Genomic DNA, 24320 nt, shown 5'->3' on the forward strand with positions numbered 1-24320 from the left:
CTGTGTCCACATGACACTGTCCCAGTTACTTGAGCAGTCTCCCATCTCATACTGTCGCACACTCCCACAGAGTCCAGACAGTCCCTGCAGTGGTTACACTCGCTGGTCCTGATCAAAGAACAAGGAGTCTTCATATTTTATCCTTTGGACTGAACGTTTGGTTGCGTGGGGACCCTGATTTATTCCAACTGATTTGTCGTCCATCGCTGCCTCCTGTTTTCAACAACACCCCCCACCCTAACCTCGTACCCCTGGCGGGAGGAAGACTCAACTTGACCCGCCATGTTTCTCGCACTGGTGGTGACGCCGGAGCTGAGGCAGTTCCTGGCCAGAGCAAGAGGCGGAGCAGCGCGCCTCATCAAAGTATGCATCCAGGATGGTGAGTGACCCAGTGGATGAGCTGGTCCTCTCTGGGTCAGCTTGGTTGTTTATTTGGCAAAGATTGCTTTAAATCTTGACTGAAATAAGCCTTTTAAGGACAATGCTGGCTTTAATATCTGACTTTATATGGTTTTTAAAGGAAGATCCCGATAGGCCTGCAGTTTGAATATGTCAGACCAAAACCTGGATTGGCTCAAGTTCCAAATGATAAAGCATACTTTTTAATAATTCATGCAGTTACTGCATTTAAATCTTTAATCTGATCATTTTTACATTATGTGTAGCTTTGATATTCCTCTATATTTTTTACTGTGCAGCACTTTATAAATAAAATAATCAGTATTTAACAAAACGTCTGGTATTAAATCAGTTCAAATAAAGCAAATATATTTAAAGGTATAAAGTCGACCTGATTTAAAGTGATTCAAAATCTTGGAAATACTTTTAGTTGTAATGCTAATCTTGTAGATTGATGTTTTGTTTTGAAAGATCTTAGAAAACAGATGATTAACTCTGACTCAAATGTAAGGGCTCCAAACTATTTCCAGTTTAAGGGCTGACCTCCTTAAAGCAACAGAGCACGTGTTGAGGGCATTCAAGTTGCCTGGCATTCACAGGAGGGATGAGGAAAGAAGAGAGAAGTCGGGGAATGCAGTGAAAAGTTAGTCTTGTCCTCAGGAAAATTAAAAACAGAACAGTTGTTGTCTGCAAGCAGCCTGTAAGAAAACCTGGATTAAGCAATAGCTTTCTAGGCGACTGTTTCTTCACGAGGTGTTTACATCATGTTTTTGTATCCAACCAATGTCGTTGTAATATGATTCATGTCAGATGCAATGTGGGAACTTTTTGGGGCTATCTTTGTGAACCCAAACGATCTCTTGAAATATTTGGTCACATATTTATAGGGTTGATGTCAGACAGTGTTGGGGAGAAGCGTTTGGGTTTTAATCCGATACTTTGACGGACAGCCTTCATGTACTGGTATTTATGGGCATACAGTTCTTTGCAAAAGTATTCATACCCTTAGAGCTGTGTTCACCTTACAGCTTACCTCAAAGCTCAGTGTATTTTATTGGGATTTTATGTGAGAGACCAACACAAGGTGGTGCATAATTGTGAAGTGGAAAGAAAAGGATAAATTGTTTTAAAAGGTGCGCATTTGTTCTCAGCTCTTTGTATCAGTACTTTATAAAACCATCTTTTCCTGCGGTTAGAGCTGCATTTCTTTTTGTACATCAATGGAGAGCATCTGTGAACATGAGTTTTCAAGTCTTGCACAGATTCTCAAAAGGATTTAGGTCTGGACTTTGAATAGGCCTTTCTAAAACTTTGATCTAAACCATACCTTGGTAGCTCAGGCTGTATGTTTGAGTTTGTTATTATTCTCTTTTTAGTGCCACTCATCATTTGATCATTGCCGAATAGCTTTTCTGTCCCAGCTGAACAAAAGCATCTCCAAGGCATGATGCTGCCACCACCAGGGTTCATGGTTTTTAATATTAATGGTGATGTGCAGCGCTTTCATTAAGGCCCAAAAAAATTCAAGTCTAATTTGATAAAAGCACATTCTGACCCATGTTAGCTCCGTCATCTACATGGCTTGCTGAAAATTTCAAACAGTACTTCTTATAACCTCCAACAATAGATTTATTTTTGCCACTTGTTCAAAAAAGGTTTCAGGAGTGCATGAGTTACAGTTCTCAACAGATTTTCCACATGACTGTGGATCTCTGCAGCTCCTCCAGAGTTACCATGGGTCTCTTTGCTGTTTCTCTGATTATGGCTCTTCTTGTCAGTGTAGGTGGGCGACCATTTATTGGTAGGTTTTCATAGATCAAAGTGCTCTGAGATGTTTAAAGCTTGGAATATTGTTTTTGTAACCTAATCATGCTTTAAACATATGCAAAATTTTATCCCTGACATGCCTGACGTGTTCCTTGGTCTTCATTATGCTGTTTGTTCTCTGATACTCTGGATATTTTATACAGAGATTACATAAAAATGGACTCTACTTACTAATAAGATGACTTTTAGAGTAAATTTACAAGATTTCATTTAGGGATATTTGAGTAAAAGGGGCTGATTATGAATGCATAGCAAATCTCAACATCATGAATATGTGATATTTTGTGTTGGTTCCTCAAAATCCTAATAAGACACATTGAGGTCATTAGTTGTAAAGTGAAAAATGTGGATAAAAGTTCAAACAATAACAAAAAGTTGGCAAACATCATAACAATGATGTTATTATGAAATATGGTTCATAATTACTTTGATTATACCACATCTGACAGTAAGGTAAAAAAATTGGGGGAAATGCAAATGTAAAAAACATCTAAGGCAGCAATGCTTAGAACCAATGAATCTCTGAACAAATAAATAACATTTAGGCTGCATCCTTATATTTACTTTTAGGAGTGAAGGTGTCACTAAGCTTTATGTTTTACAACAGATGATTCTTCGGTAGTTTCATGAATTTAAATATGAATATTTAAGTTTGGCGGTACCAATAATAAAAACAGAACCCTTCACCAGGATGATCACACTTCTGCCTAGATCTACCCCAATGAACTTTGGTCTCTCGGGTCGTTACTCGGCTATTTGAGCCAACGGGGGACATGTTCTGTTGTCTGTTCCAGCATCAAATAAAACAAGATCACTGCAGCTGATTGCATCACCCTAGAGTTGGGTCCCTATTCAACAAGTTCTCTCAGAAACCAAACAACCATTAAAACCCGACCTATTAAGACAGGAGAGAATGGCTAATGGAAAGTATGTGCATGCAGAGCTGGAATGTGTTGCAGCCCAGAATAGAAACTTGCCCCAAGAGTAAGTCTGAGGGGGAAACCCCCCTGCACCCAACAAAGGACACCAGACTTTAGGTTTCTGCCCATGTTTTATCTTCATTAAACCTCTTCAGAGGTTTTACCCAGTCACAAAATAATCCAGCTGTATTTTTAACTCCAAACTTAAGCTTTCCTCCTGTTTTCTTTTATCATATCAGCCGAGGCTTTCAGACAGACTTTACTCAGGCAACTTCAGGCCTGTGCAGTAGATATATAGTGAACAAATAAACTTTTATCTTTGTTTAATCTGTTTTGATCTTTCTTTCCTCCAACATTTTCCAGCTCAGCTAAGCACTTCAAATTTGGAAAGTTTATTTGATCTTTAAAGTGTTTGAGATGTTAAAATAGTTGGAAAAATTATTAAGAAATGTTTTTTTTATTGTGCTTACAAACATCAGAAATAGTAGATATTTTGCACAGGAATGTATTAAAGGAGATGCACGAAATTTTATTTGCTTTATTTGCTTTAAGATTTAAAGATTTGTTATATGTTTCTTTACTACATAAAACAGTTTCTCTAATGAAATCTAACTTATTTAGCTTCCATCCTAAAGAAAAACAGAACAATACAATCAGCTTCAGGCTGGTTTTTCTAAGCTTTCTCTATTTATTGCGGCTGGAAAACCACGACTGCGCAGCTCTGCATGCTGCATATAGAGAGGCTTCGGTATGTGATGAGTACTGGTCTGATTTTCAGAGCAGCTGGTGCTGGGAGCCTACAGAGAGCCTCAACAAGACTGGGACCAGGACTATGACCACTTCCTGCTTCCTCTTCTGGACGACCAGGAGCCCTGCTACATCCTGTACCGCCTCGACTCCCAGAATGCTCAGGGCTATGAGTGGATTTTCATCTCGTGGTCTCCTGACCAATCTCCTGTAAAGCAATTTTATTTCAAATTAAATTAATCTCAGCTTATCACATTCTCATGCTTTGTTAGAATCTACCTGCCTGTTTTTTAAAGTGCCTGGTACCATTATAATGCCTTTCTTTAAAGGTTCATGTTATTTCTAAGCTTGTATCCAGTTGAAACCAGACATTTACATACATTCCATAAAAAGACAGTAAACCTTTTATTTTTTATTTTTATCAATCAGACTAAACATTTCCTGTTTGAGGTCAGTTCAGACTACCAAAATAGTTTCTACTTGCTAAATGCCAGAATAATCAAAGAGAAATATCAATTTTTTGGGAATCTTTGATTACTTTCTTTAAATTCTAAAGGTGTCAAAAACTATAATTAATATACCTTTAAAACATTTGAAAAAACTCAGATGATAGCACACCTGTGACCCAGATGACCCAGGTGAAGGAAATTCCTCAAAAACATATTGCTTCACCGTGTGACATCATAGAAAAATAAAAAGACACCAGGAAGAGAATTGTGGACCTCCACAGTTCTGGCTCGTCCTTGAGTACAATTTCCACATGCCTGAAGTTCCCCTTGTTGATCTGTTCTGTGAAGGAGATGGGTTCTGTGACCCAATATGAACGTGCTTTGGGGTGAAATGTGCTTAACATTGCTAGAACAAAAGCTAAAGATTTTTTTGAAGATGCTGGTGAAGAAGTTGGTGAATGTCATTTACACTCAAACAAGTCTTGTACCAACATGGGCTGAAAGGCCACTCAGAGAGGAAGAAGCCATTAATCCAAAAGCAACATAAAAAAAACACAGATTACAGTTTGCAAATGCCCTCAGAGACAAAGATGTTGACTTTGGAGATATGTCCTCTGATCTGATCAAACTAAAATTAAAGTCACAACCGTTAGGTAAGGAGGGTGGGAGCATCAGGTTGCGTGGGTGTTTTGCTGCTGGAGAGACTGGGACACTTCCCAAAATAAATGACATAACAAGGAAAGAACATTATGTGGAAATATTGAAACAACATCTTAAGACATCAGCCAGCAAGTTAACCTTGGACACAAATGGACCATCCAAATGGACAATGACTCAAAGCATACCAATAAATTAGATACAAAGTGACTTAAGGACAACAAAGTCAATGTTTTGAAGTGATCATCACAAACGAATGGACTGAAATCCCAGCAAACTATTGGAAAGTAGACAGTCTACTTTCGCTGCTTCCATCATATTTAAGAGGGAAAGCAGCAGTTAGGGGATGCTGAATAAATCACCCGTGAATGTGTGAAGGCTTACAAGGCCAAATTCATCGTGTTACAGAGGGAAAGGGAAAACAATTGTAGCAGCTTTTCTGTCCTGGAGTAGACATTCCCATAAAGTCTCCCCAAGGTCAAAGTGTACAATACTCAAAGAAGTAGCGAAAACACAAGTGCTTCACCTCATACTCTGCAGAACTCAGTATGTTCAATATTAACAGAACAGAAGTAAGAAAAAGACTGAAGTATGGCTTGTTTGGAAGGGCTGTCAGGAGAAAGTTTCTTCTAATTTAAGAGATTTTGACAGTAAAGTTGCTAAATGAAGGACAAGACCTTCTGAACAATGCCCATTGGACAGATGAGACCAAAGTAGAAATGTTTGGTTTTAATGCCCAGCGTCATGTCAGAGGAAAACCATACACCTTATACCACTTATTAAGCATGGAGGTGGAGGTGTGAAGTTTGGGCTTGTTTTGCAGCCACATGACCCTGGCATTCTGCAGTCATTGAGTCCTCTGTATATTAAAATATTCTAGTGTTAAATGTGAGGCAATCTGTCCGATAACTGAAACTTGGCACAAATTATTTTAAACAGGACAATGATCCCAAACACAGCAGCAAATGTACAACAGAGAAAGAAAAGAACCAAGGTGTTGCAATGGCCCAGTCAAAGTCCAGACTGCAACCTGTATAAAACGCTGTGGAGGAACCTCAAGAGAACTATGCATAAAATAATGTATGTAAACATGAATGAACTGAAGTAATGTTTTAAAGAAGAATGAGACAACCTTTGTCTAAAACAACACAAGTCAAACAGAAAACAGCTGCATCCAGTCAGTGCTGCTAAAGGTGGTCCATCCAAAAACTAAATCTTAGGGTCTACTTAGTTTTTCACAAATAGCTTTTTCATTTTGGCTTCTCTTTTATTTGATAAACAATGGCAGGTACCAGTTGTGTGGTTTTGTACTATTGAGGTTTAACTTAATAATTTGAAAACATTTAATTATGTTCTGATAAAATAACCCAAAATGTGTCAGTGCTAATAGTCCCCAGACTTAGAGGCAAATTTGACAAATGATACATAAAACATGATAATAATATGTAACAACGATAACACTGTATGCGTAGGCTGATGAAAATGGTTCAGGTTGATTATTTCAGCTCTCATTTTAAGATTAAGTAGCTTTACTTAGAACCTTAATTGCATTTGCTTATTGGTGAAAGAATATAATAAATAAAGCTAAAGAAAAATAAATGTGCAAATTGGCCATTTTAACCATGCATTGATGTACCTCACATTTAGAGTTATTGTTTTTGTTTTTATAAAACAGATGACTAGAATAAAACCAAATAGATATTCCCAATGCATAATATCTACAACTATAAGTATCAATACAGGAAGGAGATGCAGCGATGCATTCATGCTCCTTTCTGATTGCAGGTGAAGCAGAAGATGCTGTACGCTGCCACTCGAGCCACAGTAAAGAAAGAGTTTGGCGGCGGCCACGTGAAGTACGAGATGTTTGGCACCACAGAGGTAAAAAAAAAAACGTTTAAATTTACCACTGGTTTTGATGATGTGTCTGTAGTTTTATGGTGTTTGTAAAAAGATCCCTTGCTTTCTCCAGGAGGACATCTGTTTGCAGGGTTACCAACATCATGTGTCGTCCTGCTCAGGTCCGGCCCCTCTAACATTAGCTGAGCAGGAGCTGCAGAGGATCAAAATTACAGAGGTGAGAGGTCAGCATGTCCTCACAGGTGCCGTCATCGCCGCACATAGCTTGGTGTATGACCAGCTTCCCTTTTTTACTTTATGCAACGGTCTCCTTGTGTGTTTGTTATAGTGCTGTGAAAAAGTATGTGTCTCCTTTAAGGGTTCCTCTGCTTTTGCTTTTTTTGTCTCAGTTAAATGTTTCGGATCATCAGACAAATGCTAAATTTAAAAATTCTTTTGAAGTGATGGCTTCATTTATTACTTAAAAAAATAACTTTGTGAAAACGTAAGCTAAACTAGAACTAAACCTCATAACTGGCTGTGCCACCTGTGGTGGCAGTAACCGCCTGCAAGCATTTGGGATAGCTGGCTATGACTCCTCACTTCGTTGTGGAGGAATTTTTGCAGAATTATTTTAATTCAGTCACATTGGAGGATTTTTTTGGCATGAACGACTTGTTTGGGGTCATAATACATCATTGTAACAGGACTTAGATCTGGACTTCAACTAGGCCACTCCAAACCCTTCTTGTTTTGATCCATGCAGAAGTGGACTTGCTGGTTAGCTTGGATCATTGCTTCGCTGTATTACCGAGGGGATGCTTGAGCTTAAGGTCACAAACCAAACTGAGGGCCTGACAGTCTGGTACAAGATTTTCGGGTTGAGATTTTCGGGTATTCATGGTTAGATCAGTTATGGTTGTCCAGGTTCTGCCAGACACTGTTTTTTTTTTTGTAAGGCACTGTAGAAGTGGCAGGACGAACACGTTCCAGTCCAGGGGAGGCCTGCGGTGCTTAGGATGTTCCGGGTTCTTTTGTGACCTCCTGGATGAGTGGTTTACGTGCTGTTGGAGTAATTTTGGTTGACCATCCACTCCTGGGAAGGTTTTAAAAATGACTTTGTAACCCTTTTCAGATTGATAGATGTCATTGCCCTTGTTTTTCATCTGTCTTTGAATTTCTTCAGATCAGGACATGATGTGCTTCATTGTGAGATATTTTGGCCTACTACATGTTGTCAGACAGCTTTTTGAAAAGTATTTCTTGAATCTACAGGTTGGATCAGGGCTGGATGTGGCTAATACACTGAACGCCAATCACAGTTATTTCATAATTTAACAAAGGATCCAATTATATTTTCATATAGAGCCAGGTTGGCTTAGAAAAATAAACGAAATCATCTTATAAAAACTACACATTTTGTATTTACTCAGGTTACCTTGGTCTGATATTGAAATTAATCTCAAACATTTAATTGAGATAAAAGCCAAAGCATAATAAATGTTTGGGGAGTCAAATTCTTTTTCACAGCATTGTATAGATCCAGTTTTATTTGAAAGGTAACTCTTTGCTATGACCTCCATTTCAGGGTCGAGTAAAATAGGTATGTTCGCTAATTGCTACAACATCTATATGATTTTAAAAACCACTGGCTTTACATTTTGGTAAATAGAAAGTTCTATCATGCCTTTAAGCATCTTTTGGATCTTTAAAAGGCATTAAATGAATTCTGTCAATCTGGTGCTGCCCCCTGCAGGTGAAGACAGAAATTAGCGTAGAGAGCAAGCACCAGACGCTTCAGGGCCTCGCTTTTCCTCTGCAGGAGTCAGCCAAAAGAAGCCTACTGCTACTGGCTCAGAAACGCATCAACTATGTACAGCTGGTAAGCAGGAAGAGCCATCTCTCTGAAACATGTTCCGGCTCCAGGCCTTTAGGTTTATGAAAACCAACAGATAAGAGTAGTTTAGATAAGACTTTTAATTTATTCATGTGTTTTCAGAGGCTGGATGTGGAAAAGGAGACGATAGAACTGGTCCACTCCAACCCAACAGAAACTCGTGATTTACCCCGCAGGGTTCCCAAAGACACTCCCAGATACCACTTCTTCCTTTACAAGCACTCCCATGAAGGAGATTACCTGGAATCTGTTGGTACGCTGTCTGTGTGAGCGCAGTTTGAGTCATCACTTTGTGGCCCTGTTTAAAACATCAGACAAAAGAAAATAAGTTTAGTCAAAATATTATTATTATTATTATAGCAGCAACCTGTTACTACAAGGTGGGGAAACGGGCATGTTTTTGTTTTAAAAGCAAAAGCTTCATTTGTTATGTTTTAAATGTTTAAGTGAGGTAAAAAGGTCCTGACTGCAGACAGCAGATCTGAGAGGTGAGCACACCTCTGCTAACATGCTAGGTTTTTTATGTAAAAAAAACAACAACACAAAACCATGTTTACTGTGACATTTATCCTGTTTCAACGCAACTGCAGTAAGAAACAAAGCTGTTTAAGATTTGAATGAATAAGTATGCACACCTTTGAACTGCAGCTTTCTTCTTGGGTAGAGGTCTACCAACATCCCACTTCTTGACTTGGTAATATCTGGTAATATCCCACTCTAACTTGCTGAGGTTCTTCAATGTCAGATTGAGACACCTCTTGTCCTCAGCGCTCTTCTGATAACCCCACAGATATTCTGTTGGATCTGGTTCTGAACTCTGCCTAGGCCATTCCAAGACTTCCATTTTCTGATGGTGAAGTCACTTGTTTTTGTTAATTTGCATCCACGTTCACTGTGATGCTGAAAAAGTAAATGTAAAATTAATCTCCAGCTTTTTTGCAGACATTTGAAGGTAATGGCTTAAAACTAAAAGGTATTTGGACCTGTTAAAAGTAAATTAATCCCCCTTGACAGGAAAAAAAACACAATTCTGAAGAATCTGACAAAAAGTAAACCCACAGCATGATACTGCCACCTCCATGATTTACTGTCGGCGTTGTGTTTTGTTGTCAGTGATGTTTTAGTACCACACACACTTTCTGTAATAAATTCCCAAATTTTCAAGCTTGCTTTCATCAGACCACAACACTTTCTCCAACAAGGTTTTAGGAGACGTTAGTCAGGCCTAGAGGTTTTCTTTTATTTGGAAGAATATTTTTGTAATTTGACCCCACTCCTTTGTCAAGATATGTAGAAAATACAAATGAAAGTTTTCACATGTCGATCACGGCCAGCGCTTGCCAGAAATTCCTGCAGCTTTGTCAGTGTTGCTGTCTGCTTCTTGACAGTCTCCCTTGCCAGCTTCACTCTTTCTTTTCATCAGTTATGGTGGAACATCCATGTTTTGTAATGTCATGGTTGTCCCATGTTTAGCATTATTTTTTACCCTGCTTCTGACTGATGTGTTTGTACAATGAGATCATTTTGATGTTTAGTAACCTCTGCAAACAATGGCTTCAGCTAAAGTATGCAAATAAGCAAATTCCAGGAACATCCCTCTGGACAGCAGAACCTTATTTCCATTTAATCAGATTCTCTTTAACTGGTGGCGAAAGTGAACTCAAGACACCTGAATGCTGGAATTGAATCAAAAGGTGAAAAACGTATTAGCTTAAGGGTGTGAATATATTTGCATCAACCGAGTAACTGAAGCCTTTTTACATTTTATATATGCCACCTAAAACATTGCACAGGATAAATGTCGCATTAAAAGTGTAAAGATTTTAAATTCATTTATCACTGTAACGGATTTTACATCAGGAAAACCAGAAATCCTGATTGTGGTCCGCTTTTAGGGTCCACTGTGCAATGGCTCTTGTTAGTGTATGAATCCCTGAGAAAAAATGGGATCATGATGAACCATTTTAAAACTTTGTTCAAAGAATGTGACACAAATCTTGTGCAATTTGACTGAAAACTAATTTCTTGGAAGAAAATCATAAATAAGCAGCAGCAGCAACAGCAATATTGCATAAATCCAAAGACCCTTAAACCTGTTCTTTGTTGAAACACATTTTGATACAATTACAGCATTCATTCTTCTTGAGTTCACACGTACCATCAGTTATAGAGAATCTGATTAACTGGAAATAAAGTTCAGCTGTGCTCCTAGTAGTTATTAACTCAGTTTACGTCCTTTAGCTAAAGCCAAAGCTTGCAGAGAGGCGACCTAAAATCAAAATGGTCTCATTGCACAAACAAAATCCACAGCATTAAATATGCACACCACAACACAGAGAAGATAGTAATCAATATTTAGGGAAAATATGACTTTACAAACACTTGACATTTCTCCAAAACTGATCAAAAGAAGAAGCTGCGGGAATTTCTGCCAAGCACTGATAGTGCTGAACATGTGAAAAAATTCTCCATTTGTCTGGATGTGCTTTTTGTGCCAAACATTCATTATGAAACTGTGACCCAAAGGTTCTGGTGTGGTTTCATCAGACCATAACACATTCTCATGCAGGGTTTTGGGAGATTTTAACCAGGCCAGGGCATTTTCTTATCCAACTGAGTTATTTTTCCATCCAACAGATTTGTTTGTTTTTCACTTGAATTTCACAGGATAAACACATTACATGTGGTAAATACGTTGAAATGATTTATCATGGCCCTGGGATGGACTGGCAACCAGGGTGTACCCCGCCTCTCGCCCATAGACTGCTGGAGATAGGCACCAGCTTCCTCACGACCCACTATGGAATAAGCGGTAGAAAATGACTGACTGATTTATCATGGTCAAACAATTCCAGTCATTCAGGATGAGTTTTCAGTTTTCTCTGTATTCTCTGCATCCTCTATTTCTATTACACAGTTTAGATGCTTAGATGACTCACATATAATACCCCGGCCCTTTTTGAACCTAAAGCTTAACAGCTGTTAGATGTGTTTCTTCTGTTGCATTTCTCAGCTATATTTATGCTCATGTTCTGTCTCTCTTGTGGCCGTTGTTCCAACTTTTTTTGCCTATATCTTCATTGAAAATGACCGTCTGAAATACAGTTTAAATTATTTAAAAGGTTAGAATAAAAAAGGTAAACATAGGATTCAGTTTGTAGTTGTGCATTACAGAGAGCTCACACTTTATTGAAAATGTAAGAACCCACAGATATTCTTCAACATATTTATTGCTTGTTATCACAGATAATTTACATATTAATTTTTCTGTTTAACATAAACACAATAAATACATGGGAACATGAAAAAATGCCCTACAGCAGTGTGTATTTCTCTGCAGTGTTTATCTACTCCATGCCAGGATACAGCTGCAGCATTAAGGAGCGGATGCTTTATTCCAGCTGCAAGAGTCGACTACTGGAGGAAGTGGAGAGGGATTACCATTTGGAAGTGGTTAAAAAGGTAACAGATGGATAGACGGGCGATGGGCCAGAACATTAGATAACACAGTTTCATACGCAGATTCATTACTCACGTCATGCTGTGTACGTCTCTCTCACATGGTGAGCATTTGTAAGTCAGAATTTCTAAAACTGTAGCTGTGTATTGGGGCTTAAGACATCCAGATTTACAGAAACTCATCACCAGTAAAAACCCGGTGACAAGACCAGCTAAAACTTATGCAACCAAAAGATGGTTTATTTATGTCAAAGTTGTGTATGTCCAGGGGTTTATAATGAATTAGAAAAAGGAAAGTCTGCATTCTGAATCATGCATTTTGCCCACTTACATGTCTCCGTCTTTTCTTTGTTTTGTTTGGCGTTCTCGTGCAGTTGGAGATCGATGATGGAGACGAGCTGACGGAGGAATTTCTGTACGACGAGGTCCATCCCAAGCAGTACGCTCACAAACAGGCCTTTGCAAAGCCCCGGGGCCCTGCAGGAAAAAGAGGACATAAACGTCTTATTAAGGGGGCTGGAGAGGCCATTCAGGACAGCTAGAGGCAGATCCTAATAAAAATGAAAGATATCTTAAAAGTGGCATCTGCACTTTCAGGCCTTACTTCCTGTTTGTCCAACTATTGAAAATGTTTTTGTTTGGTATGCACTGTAGTCAGTGTCTCTTGGTCTTTTTGATAATGTTTTACAGACAAAATGTCACTCATATAAGATAATCTGCTCTTAAGAATTTGTAATTTGCTAAATCGGCATGCTTAAATGTCCAGGGAAGCCTTTAAATGAAAAAAAAAATGCAATGAAATTTCTCAATACCATATGTTTATACAGTGGTATCAGATATTTTTGTTAAGAGTTTTGCATTTTTATTGTCTGCTGATATCCAACATATTTATTAAACACTGTTTGTTGATGTGTTGTGTTTAGAGACTGGACACTTAATTGAAGAGGAATTAAAGCAGACTAGGAGCTTTGCAGTCCGACTACAATTCCAGTGTAAACTTGTCATGGGCATGAATGTTATTGTAATTGTGAGCTTTTATTAATTTATATGAACTGTTCTTTTCACAATGTAGGTGGAATAATGAACGAGAACTGAAAATCTTCAACCCAACCTGAACATATAGGGTTAAACATAAACACCCAACTTCAGCAATATTTGGTTAAATGTCCCTGAGCAAACTGCACCACCATGCTGCTCCGGGCTGAGAGGGAGTCCGTCATGAAAGAAGCCCTTAATCCAAAATCAAACCTCAGGCTTTAACATTGCAGTTGATCACATGGACAAACAAAATGCCCTTTGGAGAAAAGTTGTATTGGCAAACCAGACAAAGATTAGGATATTTGGCCACAATAAAAATAAGTATGTTCGGAGCTTATGCTAATGATGCTGGTGCATTGCACACTATGAGTAGAATAATAAAGGAGGAGGGCTGGCCCAAATTTCTTTAACCTCACCTTAACTCAATATAAACATACCTTCCATTCATATTTGGCAAAAAGTCCCTTGGAAAGCTCAGCTTCCACCACACAATGCCCATGTGAGAAATAAGCCCCTGTTTCAAAATCAAACATCAACCTCCACACATTTTGGGGCTGCCCACATGGACAAGCCAAATGCCTTTAAAAGGGTTTTATAAGCCAAAACAACTTGGTTGTTGACTTGTCTAAGACAACAACTGAGCTTTATTGGGCACAACAACAAGAAAATGCTTGGAGTGGTCAAAGTGAGGTTTTCAAACCAAAAAACAATGTACCAATTATCTAGCATGGTGGTGGCAGTATCTTGCTGTGGGGCTGTTTCCCTGCGAGTGGCACTGGTGTATTGCATAAAGTTAATAAAATGACAAAAACAGAGGGCTACCTCCAAGTTTCTTTAACCTCAATTCAACTAGACTGCAGAGATTTGGACTCAGTGGGGTGTTGCAACAGGACAATAATCCTCAAACGTTCCAAATAATTTTGGAAAAAAAAAACAAACATGCTCCTATTAAGCACATGGAATACCTTTGATCTTAATTTTATTAAAAATTGATGGACTGTTTAAAAACTGGTGCCTGGAAACCAAGCAATTTTGTTGAGCTCTACCATTTCTGTTAAGAAGGGTCAAAAATCCAAGCAGAATTATGGCAGGACCGCGTTGATGGTTACAAAATGGACGTGGTTTCTCTACAGCTTGCTAAGGGACATTTATTCAATTATTAGTGAGGATATAGGCATGTAATGCATAAACGTGCCCCTGAGTGTTGTTTTTTGTGTAATCTAGAAATAGAACTCTTCAAATGCACGACTTAGAGCCCAAAACTAATATGACATTCAGACTGGATTCAATGATCATAATTTCAGCTGGAAGTCTGAGTAAAAATCTGCAGTCCTATCAAATTAAGACACTCAGCAACAAGACTGATTTCTGCTGATTTTAGGAATGAAAACATCTGCATCTAGATCAGCTTGTTTGGACGCTGCAAACATTCTTCTGTCATTTTGGCATTTTTAAAGCACATAAATGTCACACTTGAAACTCTTACACATTAAGCTTAGATTTCTTGATCAAGATTAATCTCCTTGACTGCAAGTAATTCAGTGTCTTGGTCATGTTACAGAATGAAGTGGTCACTTGTTCTTAGAAGATTTGTCATTTGGTTTTGGCTGCTTGCTGAGCAGCTAATTTATAATCACCTCATGGAATTAATCTTTAAGTCTAAGAAATGTTATAATTACATTTCCAAAAACATTAAATTGTTTATATTGGAATGCAATAATGTTAAACTCTATTATCAAAAAGCAAAAAAAGACTAGATGTGGTGGTGGAGACAAGACAAAATGACCTTTTAAGGATTTGAAGTAGGGTCACTGAGTACATACAGAGCATCTAAAGAGGCTGAAAATTGAGATGGGTTCACTCTGTACAAGGTGTCGAATTGCCAAAGAAATTGGAGATGCCAAAAGGTTCAGAGAATCCAAGGATTTTCTCTGTACACTGGTGTGGAAACAAAAACAATGTCTGAATGCTAAGAATGCTAATAATAAATCAGAAATGTCTGCAGTTCAAAGCACATCATGAGGTCAGGACAACTTTGAAAACCATTTTTGTAAACTATTCCTAGGTCTGTCACATAAAAACTTTATAGTCTTCCTGGAAAGCCTGAATTTAACTCTCTAAGCTCTAGAGATGCGTGACTATCTACCCACACAAAATTTGAAAGCCAGCATCTGACAGGGCATGAGGGCGCATGAGAAATCCTTTTTCAACTTGGATACTGACCGATGATGCATCCAAAGCATAATATAAGTAAGACCCTGGGCAACAATAATACTACCATTCAGACCTGATAGGTTTTCCAGGAAGGCCTGTTTTATTTCAGACAATGAAACACCACATGCTGCACATTTGGTTGTGCAGTAAATAAAAGAAAATCAGATGTCCTGCAGTCCACACCAAATACTGAATTTGTTGCACTATGTAACAAAACCTGTGATAAACAGGATTTCAGCAGCTGAGCACTAGAAAACTATTCAGATAGACAAACTGTGTCATAAATAAAAGGGTAAAGCACATGCAGTGCCTTGCAAAAGTTTTCATACCATTTGAACTAGTTTTACATTTTGCCAAACTTTATTTTATTTGGAATTAAAGGTTTAGATTATAAAACTTTATCATTGGTTTCAAACATCTCACAGACCACTATTTAATCCATCATCTAAAAATGGAAATACTGCAGCATAACTGCTAACCTTCCAAGACATAGCTGCCCACTGGCTGCAAACTGGAGAGCAAGTAGAGAATTATACACGAAGCAGCCAAGATGCCCGTGGTTTCTCTGGAGGAGTTGCTGAGATCCACAACTCAGGAAGAATCTCACCTCAACAAATATGCCTTTAAGAAAGAAGGTACTTTGGTCAGCAGAACAAAACTGAATTTTTTGCCCCACATGCAAAATGCTGTGTGTAGCAGTAAAAGTAACACCGAACACTAGATCCTGATGGTGAAACACAGTGGTGGCAACATCATGCTGTGGGAATCTTTTTCATCGGTAAGGACATAGAAGCCGGGTAGAGTTAACATGAAGATGGATGAAGCTAAAAACAGGGCAAAACCTATTAGAAGGTGAAAAGATTTTAGACTGGGGCGGAGTTTCACGTTCCAGTAGGACAACCCCAAGCTTACAGCAAAAGCTACAACAGAATGGTTTAGATTAGAGCATATTCATGTGTTAGGATGGCCCAGTCAAAGTCCAGACCACAATCCAATTAGAAATCTGTGGTAACACTGAAAAATTAATGTTCAGATACTCTCCAGCCAGTCTGACTGAGCTTTGCAAAGAAGAATGGGCAACGAGTTCAGTCTACAGAAGGGCTGGTGACTAACAGACTTGCAGCTGTGATTGCAGTGAAAGGTAGTTCAACAACACACTCATTCAGAGGGTCTGAATGAAAAGGCACCCCACACTCCATGTTTTCACTTTATCAAAATCTTTTTAAAAAAACAACAAAAATATTAACGTTTGATTAGCTGCCAACTATGTGTAAGATTTGTGTAAATAATCTGTTTTTAAGGCTACATTTTGCAGAGCATCACACCATTGAGACAGAATTGTGCTGTTGCAGATGTGAACAGCTGGGAATTTATTTTTCAATACCTAAATGGATTTTTATGTTGTTGCAGAAGACCTGAATGAGTTATATTATGTGAGGTACTGGAAAGAGTATTTTCCCCACATTTCAGGATAACAATGTATTAAATAATAAAAGATTTTGTCTCTGAAGTTATAAAAAAAGTATTTATTTAATTGCAAGTTAAACTTAATGAATGGAGAGTGTATGTGGCGGCAGCTCTGGGTTCAGTGCCTTTTTACGCTGAAAGGCGATCCATCTGCCCTATGAGTCATAGTTTACCCCCTTAAACAAGGGGTGATTGAACAGGAAAGTTGGAATAGGGGAAATTTACCTTTAAAACAAATGACATCATTTTAAAAAGGTGATGTCCACTGGTTGTTATCACGGCTAAGTCTTTGAGGAGCAAGGATTTGCAGAAACTCTCCAGTCTGTCAACGACTAAGTGAAAAAAACCCTGAAGCGTATAAAAGCAGTGATCCTCGAGGATGGAAGGACATTTGTAGTTTTTTCCATTACAGTACCTGATATTATTAAACAGATCATGGTGCAGAAAGGTCAGGGTTGCAAGTCTTACTGGCTCCTTTTCTAACGCACATTCTTTCCAGTGACTGGCCATTTTCAGGCTAATGTTATTTTGTTTGTTTGTGTGTCTGTTAAGCCTCTTAACTTTGGCTTCCTTCAGACAAAAAAAGGTTGCGAAACTCAACAGATGACCCAGCGTTGATGTCAGCATACAGTGGAAAATTTTGCAACACCCTATTTTTAAACTGAATGTTTAGAATTTAAGCCCTTTTCGCATGTTGTCATATTACAACCAAAAACGGGTGTGTTTTATTAGGATTTTACAACACAAAGTAGTGCATGACTGTGAAGTGGAACGAAAGAGATGCAAATACAAATGTTGAACCTGAAGGACACATTGTATTCCTTTCGCTTTACTCTCAAATTCCTAAATAAAATTCAGGTCAACCAGCTGCCATCAGAAGTCACCTCATTTGTCCACGCGTGTACTTTACTTTTAATATAAATCCAGCTGCTCTGTGAAGGTCTCCGGGGATTGTTAGAGGATATTAGTTAACAAGCATCATCTTGAGAAGACCAAGGAACACATCGAGCAGGTCAGGTATAAAACTGTGGAGAAGTTTAAATCAAGGTTTGGTTTTAAAAAAAATATCCGAAGTTCTAAACATCTCACAGAGCACCTTTTAATCCATCATCTAAATATCGAAAGACTACTGCACTACTTCAAATCTACCAAGAAATGGCTGTCCACCTAAACTGACAGGCCAGGCAAGGAGAACATTATTCACAGGAGCAGCCAGAGCACCCATGGTAACTCCAGAGAGATCTACTGCTCTGGTGGGAGCACGTGTAGACAGGACAGATATTGGTTACATTTCTGAAACATGGTCGCAGTAGAAGAGTGGCGGGATTGTTGAAAGACAGTCGTTAGATAGGTTCTTTCCAAATTGCCACAAGTCATGTAGCAGAGAAAGCAAAAATGTTGGACAGATCTCTCTGCTCTGATGAGACCATTATTCAGCTTCTTAGCCTACATGCAAAATGCTAAGTGTGGGAGAAAACAAACATTGCACAACATCCTAAACACACCATGTTCATGGTGAAACATGGTAGTGGCAGCATCATGTTGTGCTTTTCTTTAATAGGTCAAATGACAGGTCAGTTTTTTTTAACAAATGATGGAGCTAAATGCACAGCAATGCTTAACGGCTCCAAAGGACTCAATACCTTTAACCATCCAGCAGAATAAAGACGATAGTTTTTAGTTCTTACATATCTTCTTGGCCACCATTCTACCACTTTACTCGTTTTTGTAAGACCACACGGCAGGGTATGGTGTTATGATGTGTTACAAACACTGAAAGCAACTGAAAAATCAGTCAAAGTCCAAAGAAAAACATAGAATGACTTTCAAAAAATCTGCAAAGAAATTGAATTATAATGACCCCCAAAAAATCCGGATCTATGTAAACAAAAGGTAAAGAAAACAAGTGTGTGGTAAAATGGATGAACTCCATTTGCCTAGTTCCAGCTAGTGATTTTACCACTTACCTGTGTTCAAGGAACTAAAGGAGGAGGTGCGGCCTAACCTCCTGTATTTGGAGGTTTCAGGGAAGTGATGTCACAGGAGGTACCAGGTGAAGAGGGGAGAAGAAACTGTTAAAGTGTTAAGTTAACTTTGGGGTTTTGTTTATTAGTTTTGAAGTGTTAGAGTTAGGATATAATTGTTAAACCGTAAACACAGGGTTGTTGCTAGATAGAAGTAGCTTCAGTGATTTGACATTAATTCTCATGTTGGAATATTCCTGTAAGATGGAAGATTCCATTTCAGTTAATTGTGTTTGGAAGGGCATGAAGGTATTTAAGCAGATCAGGAAAGAAGTTAAGGAGGGAGGACCAGGTCAGTGTAACTGTGTGCACGTGACGTTAATTTTTAGTTGGTTTGAGTGTAGTTATGTTTATTTTGCCACTTTCAAGTTTAAGTCATTTTTGTACATATTTGTGGTTGCTCTTTTTGTAAATAAACCACCTGCTACACTGGAGAACATCAGCCTGCTGCCCTTCTTCAGCCACTTTGGCGACAATATACCACAAGGTGGTCTAAAACTTTTGCACGGTTCTGTAAAAAATGCATGTTTTATTCCATGCTCATGTTCTGTTGTTCAAACAACAGATGTAAACAATGCCAATGGTTTTACAAGCATTCTTACATTAAACCATTCAGTTAATCAGTCAATCATCAATCAACCAACCTTTATTTATAGAGCACTTTACACCCCTAAAGTGACCAAAATGCTGTAAAGGTCGATAAAATAAAACAAACATGAACAAGACACAAGCACCTACAAAAAAAAAATCGACAAAAAGAAAACAAAAGCCAAAAACAGTAAAAACAAAAAGCTAAGATGTAGATCTGATGATGGTGGTGGCTTAGAAACCTTGAACATACTTGGAAAATGAGTCGAGTGTTAATGATATTTACTCAGAAAGTGATTAACTAATCTATTCCTGAATGTGAGATATAAAAATAGGTTAATATTGTGAATAACAGACACCCAGAGCTCCTACAATTATAGCTTTAGTAGAAAACAAATATTTAAACTGTCTGGATCACTGGATCCGAGAGTGTCATTCGATCATCGATCATATACACTAAGATAAGTACAAATGAATAACTGTGTGTGTATCTGGTAGATTCATTCATGAACGGGAATTAAGGTACAAGCCTGGCTTGACTTTCTCTCTGAGGCCTGCAGAAGCAAACTGTACTCCAGAGAAGTCCCCAGTAGAGATGCTGTCTCTACGAAGCAGAGTGGAGCGGTTTTCCCAGTCTGAAAGGACAACAGTAGCCACATCACCGTGGTAACGTGAAGTGTGGTCAGCGGACAGAACGGGCCACCCAGCCACTGCTCCAGAGGTTAGCTGGAAACTAACCCTTTGTTCACAGAGCTTTCTTCAAACTTCGTCGTCGCCCGGACAACTCCTCAACACGTTCATACGAGGTCAGGGTTTGGGCAGAGTGATAGAGAAAGATTTATGATCTGAACGTTTTTCATTTTATGAAGTTTAGTTTTGTTTGTGTTGAACTCAGCTATCTTGGTGCTAGCAGGTTATCTGCAGCACACGTGCTCAGTTTTGTGCTCTGTGTTTGTGTGTTTTTAAAGTTAAGACAAATTTTATTTAAAGGGTGATTTTAAACAAAGAAGATTGATCATAACGCGCTGTCCGCCCTTATGCATTTTAACCCTTTTATTAACGGTATTTTAAAGGTGTGTGTTTGATTCTGGTGCTAAGCTATCAGCTTCTTTTGTTAGCTTTAACTGCTAACAGCTAATGAAACACCACTAAGCCCCATTTCTCCAGAAAGATTTGGCTCTTTTCCAAAATATTCCCTTAATAATATTTCTTTAAATATTTTAATAAATAAAGGCAGCTAAGGAGACACAGTTGAGAATTAGTCATCCAGAAGGTTGGTTTTATTCAGCAGATCATTATTTAAAACATTATTTTATTAAAATAATATGTTAAAATAAAATAATATTTTATTTTATTTTGCATTGTGAATGGTTGTCTAAATGTTGCTGATTATTTCCTAAGTTGGTTCCAAGACTAACTTAACTTCATTTCCAGATTCTTCAAGATAATCCTTGGTTCTCAAACATAAACATTGCATGGTAATGTTGCATCACTCTTTTTGTCATGATTTCCAATCATCTTTAATCAACTTGTTTATATTGTACATAGCCCATTAGTCTTCGTTATTCTTTAATTCTGCTTGGTAGTTTAGTTGGATTGTTTTAGCATAGTAAAGAGTTTGTTGATTGAAATATGTTTGACTTTGAGTTGACTTATTTTTGTTAATAAATTCTTGTATTTTAAGAAATTGTGTGAATTCATTCCATATGTGCAGAGTTTATGCTGTTCAATAACGTCAGAGCTTGGCTCACCCTTTTGATTTTGTCCTAAACACCACCGCCTTACTAGGCTGGTATTCACAGGACAACCCTTAACAGACCAAAATATTATTTGATAAAATATGAAATTATTAATATTAAATATTAAGTAATATTTTCAGATTCATAGTCACAACACGCATATTCTGTGAATTAAATCAATCACAATTAGCTGAAAATGAGAAACAAACGCTTGGTCAAGCTGCTAAAAGCCCCACTTAAGCAGTTAAATCCAGGCCAATCCTCTTTGATTAAAAGTCTGCTGACGAACAAGGTTTTCTCTTTTAACTCACAAAGGATGGATTTCTGCTGCACATTCCGAGTACGGAGCAGTTTTCTCAGAATTTCCTTGAGTTTTTTTTCTTATTTAACACTGAGGGAGGACAACTGGTATTCACTGTGACCCAAAAGCACCCGGTTCTCAGTAAGTTCTGGGTAAAGGGAGGGTGTTTACACAAGAAAAGTTAGATGTATTCAACTCAAGAGCAAGCAAGTGCGGCCTTGGGTTTTGTGTAGCATTGCTTTGCGATTACCAACCAACAACTGTAGTGGTGCCAAGTGGATAATAGCAACTCCGTCATGGTCAGAATTTGTAGAAACTGTCTTGTGTACAAAACAGAGGAGGAAACTTTGGGAAAGTGTTGAAAATGTTCTAATAAGTTATTAAAGACATCTCAAATTTTGTGCAATAAGTGTAAAGCTTGATGTTTCATCTAAAGCTTAAATTGTTGGAATAATGTAGTAGTTATAAGGTACTTATTGTGTAATCAAAAATAGATATCTTTAATAATATACAGGTCTAAAATAGCAGTCAAAATACAGGCAAATTATGATTATTTTTATTTTCCCAAAATATTTTAGAAACCATGTTTGAAGAAGATCCGTAAAACAGGTTTGTAATCTTGTTATGATGCCTGAAAAAGCCTAATTGCCTGAATTTACTCGTTTTCTCAGAGTGGACAAGTTAGAAAAAAAAAAAAAAAACTATATACCCTTTAGCTTTTTTCTACTTTAGGATGTACCAGAGTAAATCAAACTCAGTTTTTTCACATAAACAATTAGCTCATTTGTGTGCAAGAATGCTCTAATACACCAAGTCCATCTTAATACCCCTGAATATTGAAAAAGTAGTTAATCTGAGCAATTTAGTTAAAATAGTTAAATAGTTAATAGTTAAAATAGTTAACCTCGTAATTTATTTATGTTTTACACTCAAAATCAATGGGTTTCACAATCCTCTCAAGGTTGCAGTTTCCCCCATTGCATGAAAGCTGTGTGGAAGACACAGCTTTCTATTAATTTGCTTTTGAACAGGGCAGCTTTATTAAACAGTGACCCTTTGCTGCTTACATTATGCCAACATTTATAATTTTTTTTATTTGTCTTATGCAATTCTCAAATTTTGTAAGAAACTGAGTTTTGGATATTATACATTTTTTTGGGACCCACTTTTACAGAAGGAGAATAAATATTAATTCAAATATAATATTGGAGAATATCCTGCGAATCTGGAGCAACTGAATATATTTTATAGCTAAAAAAAACAATCACAGACCTTTATCCATGCATTTTTACACAAGGCATGAGCAATGCAGTTTCCTTCACGTCTAAACTGAAGCAGAAATGATTAGTAAATAACCATTACCTGCTGATTTAACATGATTCAAGTTAGAAGACAATAAAACCTGCAGATGTTAACATTTATATAGCTGGAGCCAGATTCTTTCCGTCTTCCAGGAAACGCACATTAAATACTTTCGTGAACAGGAAGACAACTTAAGACGCAGGAACATTTTCTGGGCTTTTTTTTTCTGCCTGCTGACTTTCTAGAAACTAGTTTTAATAATGAAAAAAAGACTGATCGCATGCAGGAGCTCAATGCAAACATGCAGATAAAACACTCCCAAAATGTCCTGACTGAACCTAAAGTGCAGAGGCACTCTGTCCTCTCATCTCATGCTTTGATGCTATCATTGTTCTGAGAGTACAACTATTTGTTTAAGAGTACTCACTCAAAAAAATGACATTAAGCTGATGTAATCAGAATAAAATCCATGATTTTAGCAAATGCTGTTTATGTGGAGCAGACTGAAAGTCAACCTCGATACATCCCTCAAAATAATAATGTTTTCTGGAGGTTAGTACATTATCCCCAGATGTTAATGTTCTTTTTCCTTTGTGAGCCACAAAAAATATTTGCTCAGCGACATCCAGTAGAGACAGATAAAGTCCACAAGACTTCTTAGAAATACGCTCATTCAAAAATTCCTGGGAAGGGGATGAAGATTCCACTCACTGGGGTCAGGAGACTTTTTTGTGAATATGACTGATTCTAATGTTGCATGTTTCTAGACACAGCTTCAATCTACTATATTACATTTACACCTGCAAGAGAGGGTTTAGTATGTCTAATCTCAATATCTATTTTGATCCCAATAGAAAAAGCCTTGGATTCAAAACAATAAAGAGAAAAATCCAGAAAAAAAACCCCATCCTGAACAGTTCTATTTGGGTCTTGTTGAGTATTTGCCCAGTAAAATATACAGTAGATATGATAAATATCTTCTGTAGAGTACTAAATCAACATGCCATGGAATAAAACCAACCAGAACAGATCTAAGGGTGGCTTATTTAGCTTGATATAGTGTAAAATATAGTGGATACCAAATGTAGAACACTAAATAATCAGCCCAAGGCATGGCTACCCTAGATTACCTCGGAAGGAAATGCCAGGAGAGATAAAACGAGCAAAAGTGCCACTTCAAGTAGTGCTAAATCATTCCAGGAATGGACCACACGTGTTAATACATGAAACCATAATCCAACAAAAACCACAAAGTGGCACATATAACAGCTGAAATAAAAATTTCTCGGGCCTAACACTAGACTTTAGGCCGTTTTTCAGACTATTGTTACAACAACAACCTGTTTTTGCGAATGCAATTGCTCTGAAGCTCCACGAAATGCTCCAGTCGTATTTTTCCAAACAGGATCGAGGGAAATCTATATAACTGGAAATAGCCTGTGCGCATTCCTAT

At 37.8% G+C, this 24320-nt stretch overlaps 1 protein-coding gene across 1 annotated transcript; it reads left to right on the forward strand.

The window, feature by feature from the left end:
- The first annotated feature begins 44 nt into the window (after positions 1-44).
- Positions 45-14047, forward strand: LOC124856708 (twinfilin-2). The gene is made up of 8 exons (XM_047347463.1): positions 45-379; positions 3925-4103; positions 6785-6880; positions 6972-7076; positions 8595-8720; positions 8838-8988; positions 12076-12197; positions 12569-14047. The coding sequence occupies exons 1-8, from the start codon at positions 283-285 to the stop codon at positions 12734-12736; spliced, it is 1044 nt and encodes a 347-aa protein (XP_047203419.1). The 5' UTR covers positions 45-282; the 3' UTR covers positions 12737-14047.
- The last annotated feature ends 10273 nt before the right edge of the window (positions 14048-24320 follow it).

This window comes from Girardinichthys multiradiatus, chromosome 20 (genome assembly GCF_021462225.1).
Source record: "Girardinichthys multiradiatus isolate DD_20200921_A chromosome 20, DD_fGirMul_XY1, whole genome shotgun sequence".
NCBI classification, from domain to species: Eukaryota; Metazoa; Chordata; class Actinopteri; order Cyprinodontiformes; family Goodeidae; genus Girardinichthys; species Girardinichthys multiradiatus.